The sequence below is a fragment of the Vulpes lagopus genome, chromosome 10, assembly GCF_018345385.1.
Source record: "Vulpes lagopus strain Blue_001 chromosome 10, ASM1834538v1, whole genome shotgun sequence".
NCBI classification, from domain to species: domain Eukaryota; kingdom Metazoa; phylum Chordata; class Mammalia; order Carnivora; family Canidae; genus Vulpes; species Vulpes lagopus.
In genome coordinates this window covers 59,617,975-59,634,074 of record NC_054833.1, presented here as the reverse complement: position 1 = coordinate 59,634,074, position 16,100 = coordinate 59,617,975, and the positions used below count along the sequence as shown (strand labels likewise).

General features: G+C 50.2%; 2 protein-coding genes across 8 annotated transcripts in view; one reads left to right on the top strand and one right to left on the bottom strand.

The window, feature by feature from the left end:
* MYH10 (myosin heavy chain 10) overlaps window positions 1–4,284 on the top strand; it is a 123,389-nt gene extending 119,105 nt beyond the window's left edge. For all 5 annotated transcript variants that reach the window (XM_041770848.1, XM_041770849.1, XM_041770850.1 and 2 more), the window contains 3 exons: window positions 366–474; window positions 1,690–1,862; window positions 2,689–4,284. In XM_041770848.1, the coding sequence (XP_041626782.1) occupies window positions 366–474; window positions 1,690–1,862; window positions 2,689–2,833 (427 nt within the window). In that variant the 3' untranslated portion in view covers window positions 2,834–4,284. The remainder of the gene's footprint in view (window positions 1–365; window positions 475–1,689; window positions 1,863–2,688) is intronic.
* Window positions 4,285–8,939: 4,655 nt separating this feature from the next.
* The window catches only part of NDEL1 (nudE neurodevelopment protein 1 like 1), a 50,638-nt gene continuing 43,477 nt past the window's right edge, over window positions 8,940–16,100 (bottom strand). For 2 of the 3 annotated variants that reach the window (XM_041771838.1, XM_041771836.1), the window contains one exon: window positions 8,940–10,172. In XM_041771838.1, coding sequence (XP_041627772.1) covers window positions 10,079–10,172 — 94 coding nt within the window. In that variant the 3' untranslated portion in view covers window positions 8,940–10,078. Of the gene's footprint in view, window positions 10,173–13,282; window positions 13,318–16,100 lie in introns of all 3 variants that reach the window. The other variant, XM_041771837.1, reaches the window with a different exon arrangement.

The following is a 16,100-nucleotide window of genomic DNA, read 5'->3' as shown; positions in this document are numbered from 1 at the left end:
GGCTTGATCCCGGGACCCTGAGATCATGATGTAAGCCAAAACCAAGAGCCAGGCGCTTCACCAGCTGAGCCCCCCAGATGCCCCTGGGGCAGGTCGCTGTGATCTTCAGAAGGCCACCAACACGATTGACCTCTGTGTGTGAAGGAATAACGAATGCGCTTTTTCTACCCACCTGCATTAGGATATGTTACATCAGAAAGGAAGAGTTTCTGGGCCATGTTAATTATATTGTTGTGGTCAGAGAGGTCTGGGAAGGCATTCCAGCGTGTGTCCTCTTCCAGAGACAAAAGACTAAAAAAAATAGTTTCCCCATTCCACCGTCATTTCTGGAGTTGCCAAAACTAACACGTTGGTCGTTTTAATAGGGAACGAGCAGCTGCCAACAAACTAGTCCGTCGCACAGAGAAAAAGCTGAAAGAGATCTTCATGCAGGTTGAAGATGAGCGTCGACATGCGGATCAGTATAAAGAACAGGTAAGGAAGGGGAAAGAGCAGGATGACGATGCCTCCCGCCTTAGAGCAGCTTTACTCAGCAAGGACACTCATGCACAATGAGCCCAAGTGTCACCATCTGACTAGCGACATGAAGATGCTGTTTGAAACTAACACTTGTGTTCTAGCAAACGTGCTGTTTGTTGTCCTCAGCAGACACAGAGATGTTTGTGACACAGCCCCCACCCTCAGGGCTCTCCCAGGGCAGCCAACATAGGCAGTGGGGAGCCTGGACCAGAGGCCTGAACGCAGTCTTACAGTTAGTGGTTTTCTCCAGAGCATGTGTGCCCCATGGGGGAGGACACCTCTGCCTGTGACACTCACTCTCCTAAGTGCCCAGAACACAGTCCTGGGCATTGTCAGCACTCACTGGGCACTGGCCCTGTGTGCGGGACCCGCCTGGTCTCCCTCGTCTGCACCCAGCCACACCCTGGTCTGAGCATCAAGGGGCTACTCTAATGGGACTGGTTGCCATGGCCGGGTCCACAGTGCCTGCTGCCTAGGGGGGCCCGTGCTTTCCCTCTGGGCCTCCCCACTCTGCTGTGATGACACGTGGCCCCTGCAGATGCTGGGAGGGAAGGTGGCCAGGGCGGAGAATGCCGAGGCCCTTGGCTCTCCCTATCCCACCCCCAGGACCTAGCACCACTGAGGGCAGCTCTGGGCAGACGTGAGCGACCTGCGAGGCGCTGGCCAGCATCTGCATTGCTGCATTCTTGCATTCGCTCTTCCAGGGTGTCTTTGTACTTGAATCAAAGCGTAACATCCGAAACACCCGTGCTGAATAGAGGTACAAAACCAATTGTACCACCTCCTGGGGTGGGAGACTGTGCCCCCCTCTGGCTCTTTTGTATTCTGCAGGAATCGGTTCCTGCTCTTAATCCCCTAGGTCACTCATGTGAAGCTACTCAATTGTATGTTTTTTTTCCCTACCGAAAACACGAGGGTGAAAATAGGATTTGACATTAGATTTCCTTTAGCAGTTTGCTTTGTAGACACTGGCTGTGCTGGGACTGGCAGGCTGATGAGAAGGCCTCAGACCATCCACCCCCCACCCCCGCCATGTGTGTGTTTGTGTGTGTGTGCACGCGCACGCATGCACACACATACACATTTGTCGGGGACATGCTCGGGATATGGCCATGCCAACACCGAATTCTCCCGTCTGGTCTGACTCGGCTGGTGCGACTCATCCCCCAGATGGAGAAGGCCAACGCCAGGATGAAGCAGCTCAAGCGGCAGCTGGAGGAGGCAGAGGAGGAAGCCACGCGTGCCAACGCATCTCGGCGTAAGCTCCAGCGGGAACTGGACGATGCCACGGAGGCCAACGAGGGCCTGAGCCGTGAGGTCAGCACGCTGAAGAACCGGCTGAGGTAAGCGACCCGGGTTAGGGTCTGGATGGGGATGTCCCACAAGAGGCGCTGGGTCGCAGAGCCCCAAGCTTTGTGAAAACAGCTGCATTTGTCGCTTTGCATTTGGCCCAGAGGATTCCTCAGATCCCCGTAGTTCTTCCCTCTGGCTCCGGGATCGCTGTGCGTTTATCCGGTCAGGATTTCCAGCACAGGCGGCCCAGGCCCACTCCCTTTCTGTGCTGTGCAGAGTAGACTCCACCAGGATGGCAGGAGGCCTGAGAGCCAGGTCAGGTGTCCCATCCCTGTGCGGAGGTCCCAGCCTCTGGGAAAAGCAGGGCAGCAGCTCCTGGTGCCACCTGGTGCCCTTGGCCCTCCTCCCACAGTGGGGACAGGTGGGAGTGAAAGCCACCCATCGCCCCTGCCAAGAACAGGTTAACACAGGTGTCGGCGGATGGTAGCCCGTTGGTCAAAGTGTGTCGGTGCCCTGCTTTCTGCACAGTGAGCTAAGAAGGGTTTTTTACACTCACAAAGGGCTGTACAAGAGCCAAAACAATGTGCAACAGACCTTACGTGGCCCACAAAACCTAAATGAGGACTATCTGCCCTCCCTAGAGCCCCGCCTGTTCCCATGACATCCCATCCCTGCACGCAGCCACCCAGCCCTCTGAGCACTGCCCAGGGTCTGCTGTGTGCTGGCCAGGTGGCACTGGAGCAGCACAGGGCCTTCCCGAATCCCAACCCCCCATCCCTAGGTCGTGTCCTGAGGAAGGGGTGCAGGTTTGGGGGCCCCTAGACAGTGGAACACATCACCAACTTTATCCACACGTGTCCACTTCCCATCCCCCAGACGAGGTGGCCCCATAAGCTTCTCATCCAGCCGATCGGGCCGGCGCCAGCTACACATCGAGGGAGCCTCCCTGGAGCTGTCAGACGATGACACGGAGAGTAAGACCAGTGACGTCAACGAGACACAGCCGCCGCAGTCGGAGTAGAGCCCCAGGAAGCCAGCGGAGGCGACACAGCGGGACATGCAGGTACTCGGCCGGCGCCGGCCTGCCCTGGGGGCCTCCGACATTTAGGAACTGGGCAAGCTTTGGGCTTCCTGACAGATCAACCGTGTCTTACAGCTTTCCAGCCCACACATACCGTATCCTGCTTCAGATTTAAGTACAACTGCTCCCCTTTTTCTATATATACACACAGAACACACACCTACTCAGCAGAGTCTCCTCCTTGCATCTATTTTCCATATACTCATCCAGAGACCATTTTATAATCCATGTTAAGAGAACCCCTTTGCAGACCAACTCCAGATCCTCGTGGCCGGTGGCTGGGTTCTTGGGGCAGCCCCATGGTGGCCGCTCTCTCTGCATGCGCTCTGTCTACAGACAGGTAACTTCGTTCTGTGTTGATGTGGCCCCGACTCCTCAGCCACGTCGAGTCTCTTAGCACATTGTGGAACCTGACCCACACTTGCATCTCCCTGTCCTTCCTCCGATGACGATCAACACTATTTCAGTGAGCAAACTGTGAAGGGGGCTTTGGCAAGATGAGGAGTGGGTCTGCAGCATCCACTTGGGGCCCCCGCACCCCTCCCACCCTCGAGTTGGTGGTTGTCCCCGCATCTCTTCCTGTGAAGCGTCCCCGGCCAGGGCTGGCCTGTGCACTGAAGGGACAGCGGCCACGAGGCCGCAGGTGGCAGCCATCGCGCCAACCCCATGCCCTCTGGCTTGGCCAGCACGCTGCCCCCTCGCCCCAGGAGCAAGCAGCCACAGGGCACTCACCGGGCCAGTAGGGGGCCCTCCCTCTCCAGCCAGGCTCGCATGCTGACCTTGCAAATTCAGCCACTGCTTTGAGCCCAAAATGGAAAAATATTGGTTTTGTGTCCCACACTTATTCCAAGTTTGTCCGGGAGGTTTACGGATCCTCCAGAACAGATGCCATCTGCCTGAATGTTGATATGCCAGTGGATGTGAATCCTTTTTCATTTCTCCTTCCCTTTGGACAGTGTTACAGTGAACATTTAGCATTCTGTTTTTGGTTGATAGTTAAGCAAACTGACATTACAGAAAGTGCCTTAGACACTACAGTACTAAGACAATGTTAAATATATTATTTGCCTCTGTAACAATTCAACTGTGCTTCATATCATGTACCTCTCTAGTCGAAGTGGTATTATAAACATTCAGTGACAATGAATCAGTGTTAATTATAAATCCTTGATCCTCTGCAACGTGCTTGAAAAACAAACCTTTTGGGTTAAAAGCTTTAACACCTGTTAGGAAGAATTTGTCATGTGGGTTTGGAATCTTTGGTTTTCCCCCTTTATGAATTGTACTGGCTGTTGACCACCAGACACCTGACTGCAAATATCTTTTTTCTTGTATTCCCATATTTCTAGACAATGATTTTTGTAAGACAATAAATTTATTCATTATAGATATTTACGCCTGCTCTGTTTACTCGGAGGAAAAAGCACCCGTTGAAAATAAACAGACCTCAATAAACAAGAATAATCACGTGAATGTGGCATCTATCTTCTCACCTTCTGTGATCTGATTGGAGGCTGGGCACCCCACAGACTTAAAAATGCAGAGGCCAGGCCCACGGTTGCTGAGGGCGCTGTGGTCCCAGAATCTGGCAGACACAGGCTAGCTCTCTGGGCGGTCTTGGCTCCGAGTCCTGTTCTCGCAGTGGCCTCAGCATGCAGATGTGTGGGGGAAGGACAGGGCCACTGGGGCCAGACACCCAGCCGTTAGTGGACAAGGGAGCCATTTAGGGCTGCAGGATGAACCCTTCGGGAGGGTTCTGGTCATGGACCAGCGCAGCTCATTACTAGATCAGCGTTTTGTTTCAGACTATGCTCTCGGGCAGGATGCATGCTGAAGATGCTTGGGGGAGAATTCAGGGAGATCCTAGAGCGGCCTCTCCAGTGTGGGCCAATTCAGATAGTCTGGAATGAAACACTAGGACAACGTATGATCCCATAGAGAATGCGGATTTTTGTTGTTTTCAATATTCTATGATGTTCTCAGGCCAGGCTGGTATTGCTTGGCCATGCTGCTTGGCCGTGGTGGGGATGTGAAAAACACAGGCAAAAGTGCAGGATGCCCTCTCGCGTGTCCTCACCCTTGTATCCAGGGTCTTACCCAGGTGTGTCTGGCTTCCCTCAGAAAGTAAGAGTTCCTCCCTGTTGGCTGGTTTAGGGGGTGTTAACGCCAGCACTGTCTGCCGCCAGCTTAGCTGTCCTGTGCCAGCCTAGTCAGGAGAAACATGATCTGCATGGAATTGTCCCAGTTCCTGTTTCTACAGAGATGCTAACCAGAAGGAACCTCACTTCACGTGACAAACCACTGCTTTGTGGTCCAGGGAAAGGCAGTTCATAAAGCCTTTGTTGGGCACTGAGAGCCCCAGGAAGAGGGTTTATGGGAGCTGGGCTCCTAGTGTGTTGGAGACTCAGAGAAGCCAGCGGGTTGCCACCCAGCAGCAGTGCAGCGCATCATCAGGAAGACTTCAGGCCCAGTGCTTGTTGAGATGGAGCGGAGATGCGTTGAGGCTCTGCGGGAGTGTTCACTCTGCTTCCCACACGAAATGCCCTGTCTGTCCCCACCACATCACAGCAGATGTCCCAGGGATCATCTTCATTTGCTTTACTGAGGAAAACACACCCATTCCTAGCCGGGCTGGCCAGAAGGTATACTTCTGGAGCCCAGACATCAGACCAGAGCCCTGTCACAGTCCCTTACCGTCACCAATCTGCCCCATCCCTGGAAACTCCACCTTAGATGAAGTATGAACCAGACAGCCAAGCCATCTCCCGGCCGGCCCTCCCTATGGCTCTGGGTCTGACCTGTGGCCCTGCCTCCTGAAGCCAGTGTTGCCGGGACACGGGTCTGTGTCAAGACCAGGGAATTAATGCGCTCACGTCTGTCACACTCCAGGAAACACCGTGTCCTGTCCGGGTGGAACCTGACAAAAGCCATGCTGCAACAGGCCACAGGATGGAACCTTTAGGAAAGTGGAGAAGCTGACTTCTCTCCCCGGGTTCCAGGCAAGACAGAGAGCCCACAGCTGAGACTCGAGGAGAGCCCCTATCCACACAGGCTTCCTCGTCACTCTGTGAGGGCAACGTCTACACCAGGAGCCTTCCCAAATGTGCTGGGGTGCTGTGCCCTGTGCCGGCTGCAAGGACCAGGCGGGGCACTCCCATTTCCTAGTACAGCCAGCTGGCCTATGGGAACCTGGCAAATCATGGGACACGATTCTCCTTGCTGGAAATTGAGTATGAAACACTCAGTAATGTTTCAGTATATGGACACGATGGTATATGGACTCAGTATATGGACTCAGTATATGGACACGATGATGCCAAAGACCACAGTAGCTGTAATTATGCAAAAGAGTGGGAACACGTCCTTCCACCTTTACTACAACTAGAATTCACGTTTGATTAGTTAATGCCAGCGAGATCTATTTTTCCAAAGGAGCCTAATGGCTCTGCCTCTGCTGCCTGGATGTCACCAGACCTCATTTAGTGATGTCATGTATGACACAGCAGGTCTGATGGAAACAGCACTCCATCCCTCCAAGCACCACACCGCGTAGGTTCTAAGATGCCCGTGTTCTCACATATGTAAAATCTCAGGCCTCCCACAACCGCCATCAGTGGGGGGGCCATTGTGCCATGGTTGCCACGGCCGGGCTCCTCCTAGTAAGGTCAAGAGAGCCCATCAGTTCTTGCAGAATGATTATCAGCAGCTTGGGAGGAAATTTCTGGAGCCAACAGCAGAATACGCTTTCCAGAAGTGCTGCGTCCCCAAGCACTCACCACAGCACAGAGAACAGTTTGGGAAAACAGAGACAACCTGGCCCAAACCGTTCAGAGCACCAAATCACAATGCAAAGTTTTAGGAATATCTCTTACATTTTACTTTTTAATTATGAAGTGCGATATGAAAATCTGTCTAAAGCCTAAGTAAAGCTCTTTCGGTAAATATAAAAAGTTTATAAACGAGCGTTTCCATGGTTCTGACTGGCACATTTTCCTTAATGGTTCACCGAATAAAGGTGTGCCTCCTAAGTGCTGGGTCTGGGATTGTAGCAAATTTGCCCCTCACTAGGCCGGTACAGGGGCAGAGCCTGGGAGGACCTGTATTTTTAACTTCCTCAAGGGTGATGGCTGGTCACCCAGCAGGTCAGAGAGCCCCTGCCCTGTGCTACTGGCTGAAATCTCCAAGCTTCTCACCCCAGGTCTTCAGGCCAATTTGGACAATCCAGGAAAACCAATTTCATTACTTCCATTTTAAAAAGTGAATTTGGGAAAAAAAAAAATGAATCTGGGCAACTTTAAATTTTTTTTAATTTTTATTTATTTATGATAGTCACAGAGAGAGAGAGAGAGAGAGAGAGAGAGAGAGAGGCAGAGACACAGGCAGAGGGAGAAGCAGGCTCTATGCACCGGGAGCCCGATGTGGGATTCAATCCCGGGTCCCCAGGATCGCACCCTGGGCCAAAGGCAGGCGCCAAACAGCTGCACCACCCAGGGATCCCGAATCTGGGCAACTTTATAGAAAAATTTAGAGGACTCACAAAACATTTACATCTTTTTTTTTTTTTTTAATAAAGCCATTCATCAGGACGCCTGGGTGGCTCAGTGGTGGAGCATCTGCCCTTCGCTCAGGGCGTGATTCTGGGATCCTAGATCGAGTCCCACATCAGGCTCCCCACAGGGAGCCTCCTTCTCCCTCTGCCTGTGTTTCTGCCCCTCTCTCTCTCTCATAAATAAATAAAATCTCTAAAAATAAAGCCATTCATCTGTGTCCACTATTTCCCAACAGCCACTTCCATTCCCATATATTGGCATATCTGCACACAATGGCCCTGTGGATAAGTCATCCTGACCATTCCCCAGCCATGAGACATTCATGTTATTTGCTGTCGAGATTATTTTATTTGCTCTTACTACCATGGGCAAGTTTCCCAAAAGGGGAAAAGAGAAGAGTTTTCATAGCGTGTCACATTGTTACATGGACCCCAGACCTAGAGGATAATTTGGTGACACCAAAGTGTACCTATTCCCCTAAATTCTAGGTGACAGTAGAATTTGATTTTTTTCCCCTAGATAAAGCAATCTTTATTTTTTGAAATGAAAGTGTTTCTTAACTCCATCGTCCACTTACAGGAAACAGTGGGGCTCTGAGCTCATTCAGACCTCTCTCAAAGGACTGCAGTCCAAGCACCTGCCAGGGAACCCATGACTGCCCAGGCCTCCTACCCACAATCATGACCCAGGCAGGATGGGGGCAGCAAATTTGATCCCCTCATTTCCCTCGGGGAAGACTTCGAGCTGACAGGAAACCCTAACATAACACCTGTGGGCCCCAGCAGACAGAAGCACCACAGGATGACACGAGACTCCAAATCCTAAGCTCACGTGGCACAAACCCCACTCAGTCTGCAGACACCAGCACTAAAAAGCTGTGTTCTGTTCTCAGAACTATCCAATTAAGGAAATCCACAATGTTAATAGTCACTCAAGGTTAGTGCTCTCCCTTAAAACTGAAAAAGAGCTACCATATTTACCTCAGGTCTCATCTGGAATAGTTGTAGGAGCAGGTTTCAGAGATGCTCTAGGTCACAGGAAAATGACCAACAAGGATGCCTCCTCACCCAGCCTCCATTTTTAGGAAAGAGGAGAGGAGCCCAGACCCAGGTAACTCCCACTCCCAGAACACGGACATGTGTCATGAAAGGCAGTGCAGCAGGCCGACTGGCTCCTGAATCGACAACCTAGCACACAGCCTCCCCCAACGTCCCAGTCCCTCCTCCCAAACTGTCAGGCAAGGCCAGGCCATTCTCAGGGCACTCTTGGAAATCACAGCTGCGAGCAGAAACCAGCACCAGGGGTCAGCATGAGAATGCTGGCTAGGGGCACCAGACACCTCGAGAAGCCACTGGACTTTTCTTTGCCTCAGTCTGTGGCTGCTGTCCATCCACATGCCTGTGTCAGAGCAGAAGCAGCAGGTCTGAACCCGGCTTTGGAACTCCCGAGTCTTCTCACTCGGGCTGGCAGAAACCCAATAAAGCAACCCTCCATCCTTTGTTTTCTGTGAAATTTATTGTTTCCACATTAAAAGATTTTTTTGAGGGGAAATATTTTCTTTTTTTCCTCTTTTAACCACATGATGATCCTATACAGCTGCCCAGAGTAGGACACCATCAGTCATGAACATGCCATATGAATTCTGAATAAATAAAAGCTACAAAGCCCAAGTTATATATAAATATCTTAGGCAATAATGTTTACAAACCTATGTACAATAAAACAAATGTAAACAGTAAATGCAGCATGAGAGTAATCGAAGGACACACAAAAACAACCACGTATGGCCGGTCTGCCTCCCAGGAGCCGGCGCCTGCCAGCCCCTGACTCAGGCCACTTGACCCTTCCTAACACAACTGGACAGGCCCTCCGAAGGCAAAACAAAACGCTCTGAAAGATGTCACTTAACTGAAGGACCAGAAAGCTGGCGAGGAGGTGGCCCCTGCTCCCCATGTGGAGGCACGTGGAGGAGGAGACCCAGCGCTGTGTGTGCCCTGGCCTCAGCAGCTCCTGCTACCTGGGGTCCAGATGGGCATCTCGCTGCTCTGGGAGGCAAGTCTATGGAATGATAACTGCGAAAGTAAAATCAGAAGGTGCAGAAAATGTTCCCTAATTCAGTGACCTTCCTGACTCTGTGCCAGCAACAGGCCAAACTGGGAAGAGTGGAGCTGGGGACACATGATCGTGAGCACTGGAGATGCCTGGGTGGGAACTCGGGAAGAGGGCACATGTTGACCTGATCTGGGGGAGAACTTCTAGAACATCTGCAATGTCTTAAACACAACTAAATCCTATCAGTACAGCAGGGTGGGAGCTATGAGGCAGGTGTGATGAATGGGTACTTCTGCATCCAGTGACCAAGGAATACACGTACGTATCACCTTGTGACCCACAAAAGTGCAATCATGTGAAACCAACGGCACCACGGCGAGAAGAGAAAAGAGCCAGCATTGATATCGCGCAGAGTCCTGGGGCTGGACAGGGCCCGGCAGCCGCCACTGCATGCAGCCTGCCCTCTGCCGGCCATGGGGAGGCAGACGCAGGGGCCCAGGCTGGGCCCAGGCACCAAGGGGTGAGGCGTGGGCGTCCTGGGCTGTTGGAGGAGGGCAGGAGCCCCCACCTGGAGGCCGGGCACTCACACACTGAGAGGCAGCATACCCGGTGCTGACGACGGCCGTGAGGAGCCCAGACCAGGAGGAGGAGGCGCTGGGTCAAAGCCGTTTACTGCCCTGTGGGGGTGACCGGACCAGAGAGGGGGAAGGGAAGGGAGAAAAAAAGAGAGAGAGAGAGAGAAACGGTCATTTAGCATCACTCGACTCACAACAAGAAATGCACTTGCTCTCTGTAACTACTCCTCTTCCTGGCCCATGGTAGAGTGGCTGCCTGGAAAGCATCATTTGGACAGAGACCTGAGAAATCTGAGGTCCAAGAGCAACACGATCACGTGCTCCCTTCTTGATGACTTCATCCTGCCAGTCACTGCCACAGAGCCCTGACTTTGCCCCCCAGAGCTGGTCTAAATGTCTGCCAGTAGGGAACTAGCTAGATAAATGATACAATTAAATGAGAAGTATTACGCAGCCATTAAAAACAAATTCGAGTTCTTTAACAGCATGGGAAAATACTCAGAATGCAATCAATGCTAGGTCAAAAAAATGCAGGTCACCAAACTATATGGTTCGATGATGTGAAAGAAAAAAATTAAATGGTATACATTCTAGATTCTAAACTACAACCTCTTATATGGACATCACTCCTCTGTAACTAAATCTACAAATGTAGGGGGCTACACAAACACACATATATGTACAGAAAATCATATGTTACAGACAGAAAATTTAACAACAGTTACTTTTCTTCCATCTGGGGAGTGGGTAAATTTTGTTTACTATTTCCCACTTCATTGTTTTCCAAATCTACAATGTACATGAATATCTTAATAAAGAGGAGAAAAATAACTATGTTAAATTGTCTGGCAAACAACGCCAAATAGAGGGGTGAGTGCCCTGCCCCCCCGCCCTCGGCCCCACCCCGTCCTCCACCTACACAGCCACCCAGGGAAGCAGCGAGGGACTGAGTGCAGGTCTAGAACCTCTCTCAGGAAGCCACTTCAGCCCTTTCACACAAAAACCCTTCCCGGGAAGATTTGCCCCACTACCAATTTGGGAGGTGCAGCCAACTGTAGGGCTGCACTGCACCACACAAGCCATCGCTGTCCTCCCACCTGCTCCCCGGGAGGAGTCCAGGGACCTGAATACAGGCTCAGGAGAGAGGTTCTCTTAAAAAAAAAAAAAAAAAGGTAGGGTGGGGGGGCAGACACATTTCCTGCAAAGATAACTGCTTCACAGACTGCAGAAGGAAGTGCAATCTCAGAGGAACAGACATGCAGAGACAGATGACCCCTGACTACTTTGAACAAAGAGTGTAGATGTTGACTGGAAGGTGAGTCACCCCCCGCCCAGGCCAAAAGCAACAGGAGGGGCTCCAAGGCCCATAATCTCTCCCTGCTGCACACCTGTCTCCCTCAGTGATGCACCCCTTCTTGGGCTGGGGGCCATACCCCACATGCCCCTGCAAGCCTTCACAGGATAAGCCCCACCTGCCACTTGTCTGGCTGGTCCGAGAACCTCAGTGGGAACAAGGCAGGCCTCACACATGGCCTCAGATTTAAACACGGGAACATCATATTGCCGGCTCAGAGCATGGCAGCAGGCAGGACAAGCCCCACCGGGCACCAAGAACCTAGCGCCTGCTCCACAGGGGCATGCAAAAAGCCCCACAAGAACAGCACCACATGCAGTAGTTCTAGGGCTGGCATTCCCACATTTTCAAGCTAGATGGACCTTAAAAAATATCAAGTTCATCCCTATTGTTCTACCGCTAAAGAAACCAAAGCAAGCAGAGGTCCAGCCCGAGGTCACCCCCTGAACGCGTCAGTGGATGCCGGGGCCACATTCTCCTTTCCCCAGCTCCTCCTTGCCAGCAGACACCTGAGAGCCCTCAGCAAACAAGAACTCTCCTGCTCCCGACACAGCTCCACTCTAATGGGAAAAAGCAGCAGAGCACACAAGCAAAGAAAAGGAGAACAGGATACTTGAAAGGCAATTTCCCTTCTGTGGACAGAAGTGAGAATTCTTGATGTGAATGTCCAATGGAGCAGAGAATAACCACCTGCCAGGGTCATGTACCTAGCACCCATCCCCTGAGTTGAGGAATGGGAAGTAAACGGCCAGAAGAAGGTTGACCCTACGGGTGGGAGCAGCAGTCTGGTGAGGTACCTTCCTCCAACTGCAAAGCTGTGCAATGGGGGAGGGGTTCCAAGAGGACCAAAGCCTCTTCACTCACCAAACTGGGTTTCGGGAAGCAGCAAAAGAGCCGCAGGGGAATGTCCCAGTGGACAACACAGGACTGAACGGAGAGTGAGCACGCAAGGATGGAGAAGCAGATCTGGGAATCAGCTATACAAAAAAGGTTCCAGAAGCTATGAAATGTCATGGTCATACCACCAAAATCTAGTTCAATTTAGCTCGAGAGTCTGAAAAATAGACAATCTAGCTAAGAACAGGGGCCAGGGGCAGCTGTAAAACAGCAACAGAAGTGAGGAGTGGGACAGAGCCAGTCAGCAGGAGAACACATCTAACATGACAGAGACAGAGCACCAGGCCAAACCCATCCTAGCAGCAAGGGCAGGTGTACCCGGCGCAGCAAGGACAGGATGAGAGAAGGCCAGAGCAGATGCGGGAGTACTGGCAGACACACTCCCGATCCGCCACTCTAGCGAGACAGGAGAGTGGAGTCTCAGGCAAGCTCCAGCAGCTCCACAGACTGAAATGTATGTTCCTGAAAAGGTAGACACGTCACCATCTATCATCCCTGTACAGGAGCGAGCAGAGGAGAGTTCCCAGGCAGCAAGGCTCCATGACCCACTGGTGCCTGCTTTGAGAAAACAGAAGACTAGGCAACAGGAAGAACCCTGCTCTCCCCTGGAGTCAAGTCAAATGTGATCCCGGGGCCCGACAGTGGCACCTGACCCTCATGCCCAGACTCCTCGCAGCATCACTACAGCTCCGACCCCGTGTCAGGAGCACCACCAAGCCTGCTAGTCACAACCACCCCAGGACCCCTACACCATGAATTCCTTCCGTTTTGCACAGCTGAACCGGTAATAATGGTGTACAGTCAGGTCAGACAGGAGCTTGAAAACTCACTCACGGGCTGTAAGTTGGTTAAAGCAGAGTCAGCCCCATGCAGTTAGTAAAACCAGTTTGTTAATGCGTCTTACACCACACACCATCACTGAGAAAGAAGGAAAAAGAGCACAGCAAACAAATTCAGTTACCCATGAACAACGTGGGAAATATGACTTTTTCTTGCCTAATAAAAAAAAGGAAAAGACATTAAACAGTAATATAAGCACTATTTTCACAGCATGCCCTACAATCAGTCTACGCCCACGTACACACAGCCCAAACAAAATCACACTGGCTTACAGAATCAGGGTAAGTGATACTTGCTGAATGAAAATGATGATGAAAAAATGTTTTTCAGAGAAGTCAAGTAACCGTACTACACATGAGGTTTAGAGAAGTGACACGAAGGGCTGTCAGTGGCTGGAGGACACACAGCAATGCCAGGAAGGAGGTCCAGCGAGCCACATTCTAAAAACTGGCAGAAGTGATCACAGACTAGATAAAACCATTTCTAGGAAGCCCTCAAACCACCAAAACTTACAGATTATTTTCAAACCACATGTGCTGATATCTAATGAGGAGATGTATCATCTGGCTTCACGTGGTCAAGCCTCATGGCATCACAGGACTTTGAGGGAGGGGCATGGCGGAGTGGACACATGCATGTCCACAAGCATGCACACGTACCTCCCCTGATGAACTCTCCCCACAGGTCTCTGGGAGTGCTACAGACACACTCTTTGGGAGTGAAAGGCAGGGCAGGCATGAGTTTTCTCTCATAATAAAACTCAAAACTACACACTTCTATGCTTCTGTAAGAAATGGCATTTCTTCTTTTAACTGCCAGACTCAACAATGGAGCTGAGGACTGGGACATACCCCCACCCTTCCTGTCCCAGCTGGTACATACCATCCTGATTTTTACTATCTAGTCAACAGGTCAGCAGGAAAAAAAGACCAGAGTTTAAAGCCAGGCAGGCCAGAAGGAAGCCAGAATCGAAGCAAAGCAGCAAGAAGTATAAACACAGCCAAACCATGCGAGTTAGCTTCAGGAATATGGCAACTAGACGCACATGATTCAAGAAGTAGGTTAATACATGAGTGGGGATGGACAATCCATTTAGCATATAAACTAAACACTTAAGAAGAGGATGGCCCACAAAAGCCTATTTAATTCTTAAGAAACAGTACAGTTAAAAATGTGTACTATTTAAAGCAAAACTAGGTATCATCTCTGTTTCTCTTGGGAAGTACGTCTCCAGGTTCAGTTCAGAAGATAAAGCCTCCACATGCATCTAGGATGTTCCTCAGGGGCTGGGGGGCTCTGTGATGGAGCCCAAAGCTCCCAGTTCCGGCTTACTCTGAATCCTCCGCATCTACCTGAGACCCGGTCCGTCTCTGGGCCAGGGTCGTACACCAGGGCCCACATGGAAGAGCAGTGAGCCTGAACTGAGTTATCCCTCCCTCATTGAGACTGTTCTGAGTAATCCCTGTGTACAGAGGCATCACCCCAACCTATGTGTTTCTGGTTCCTCTCTGTTCTTATGTCATAGGGCATCCGAGGCAAGAAACGGGATTCCAAATAAGGACTCATAACTGCTCTACCTGGAGGTTAATTACACTTTGGAAAAATTACAAGTCAGACAAAATAATTAGGTACTGTTCTCAATGCTCGTGAAGACTACCTCTAAACGTTTCCTGCATTATTCAGAGAAATGGCAACTTTAATGTGAAATATGTATTCCACTTACCATTATAGTATAAAAATTAGTCCTCAAGGTTGCCTGAAACTCCTAAACCTGAGGAAAACTAACTTTCTACTTACTCCCCCTAAGAAACCCCAATGGTTAGAGTGAAGTTCTGATTTATGTATTGCTATTTTAGAATGTGCTCCTTAATGAAGTATGTACCCCTTATGGTAGACATCCCTTAAGGGAAAGAGAGGATCGGGATGCTCCACTCCACAAGGGTGACCAAAAAGGAGCTTTTCAGAGCAGATGGTGTGCCAAGTCAAGTCCTCCATCAATGTGCCACAGTGATCAAGGAAAGCAGAAAGGACAAGCTCCTTTAAGAAACTGCGAACATCTCTAGACTTGTATTTACACTTTTTCATAGAACAAGAATAAACAAGTGCCCCAGCTCAAAACACAGACAGGAGCAAGGGACCACAGGGCCTCTTTACTGTTCCAATAACAGCTACCATTGGGAATCTGGTCAACACACCCAGACTGCAGGTTCTGACTGGTTGTTAGTCAAATGAAGGCACATTCAATCAAAGCATAACCATGCAGTTTTGTTTTTAGTTTTTTTTTTTTTAAACTTGAGATAGATCAAAATGCACTGATAAGGAAAGATACTGGCACTATAAGTCATGATGGGGGTGTTGCAGAGCCATATTTAAGGCAGAGCAAATGCATAAAAATATGATTTTACAGGCCTAAAAACAAGCATAAAGATGCAAAAATGGTGTGAAAACAGAAAACATTTACTCTTCACTTATACACCTCCGTACCAACTGAAATGTTTTTGCATTAAGGATGCTTCAATCTTATGCCACTTTTTGTCAATACACCCCCACCTCCAAAAAAAATCTTCGAATCATACAACTTGCATCCTCTAAGCTGTATTTGATCCAGCGCTTTCATACTTTTCTAAAATATTCCAACAAAACATTTCTTGCAAAGTATGCACATACACAATCACAGTGTTCTCTTCTACCATTACCAATCATTGGCCAAGACCCTTTAAGGGCCCTGGGAACAAGAAATATTAACACGGTTGTCTTTAACTCCCAGAGCCTAACACTGCTGCCCTGCAAGAGTCTGCTTCCCAAGACAGAAGTGTCAGAGTTCTCAGGGCAACAGACTCCATGGGGACCAGAAGACAACAACAGATTTATGTCTCCTAAGACTTGAATGATACCTACTTCAGGTAGGTTTATCAAATTGAATTTACCTTTTCAGAGTC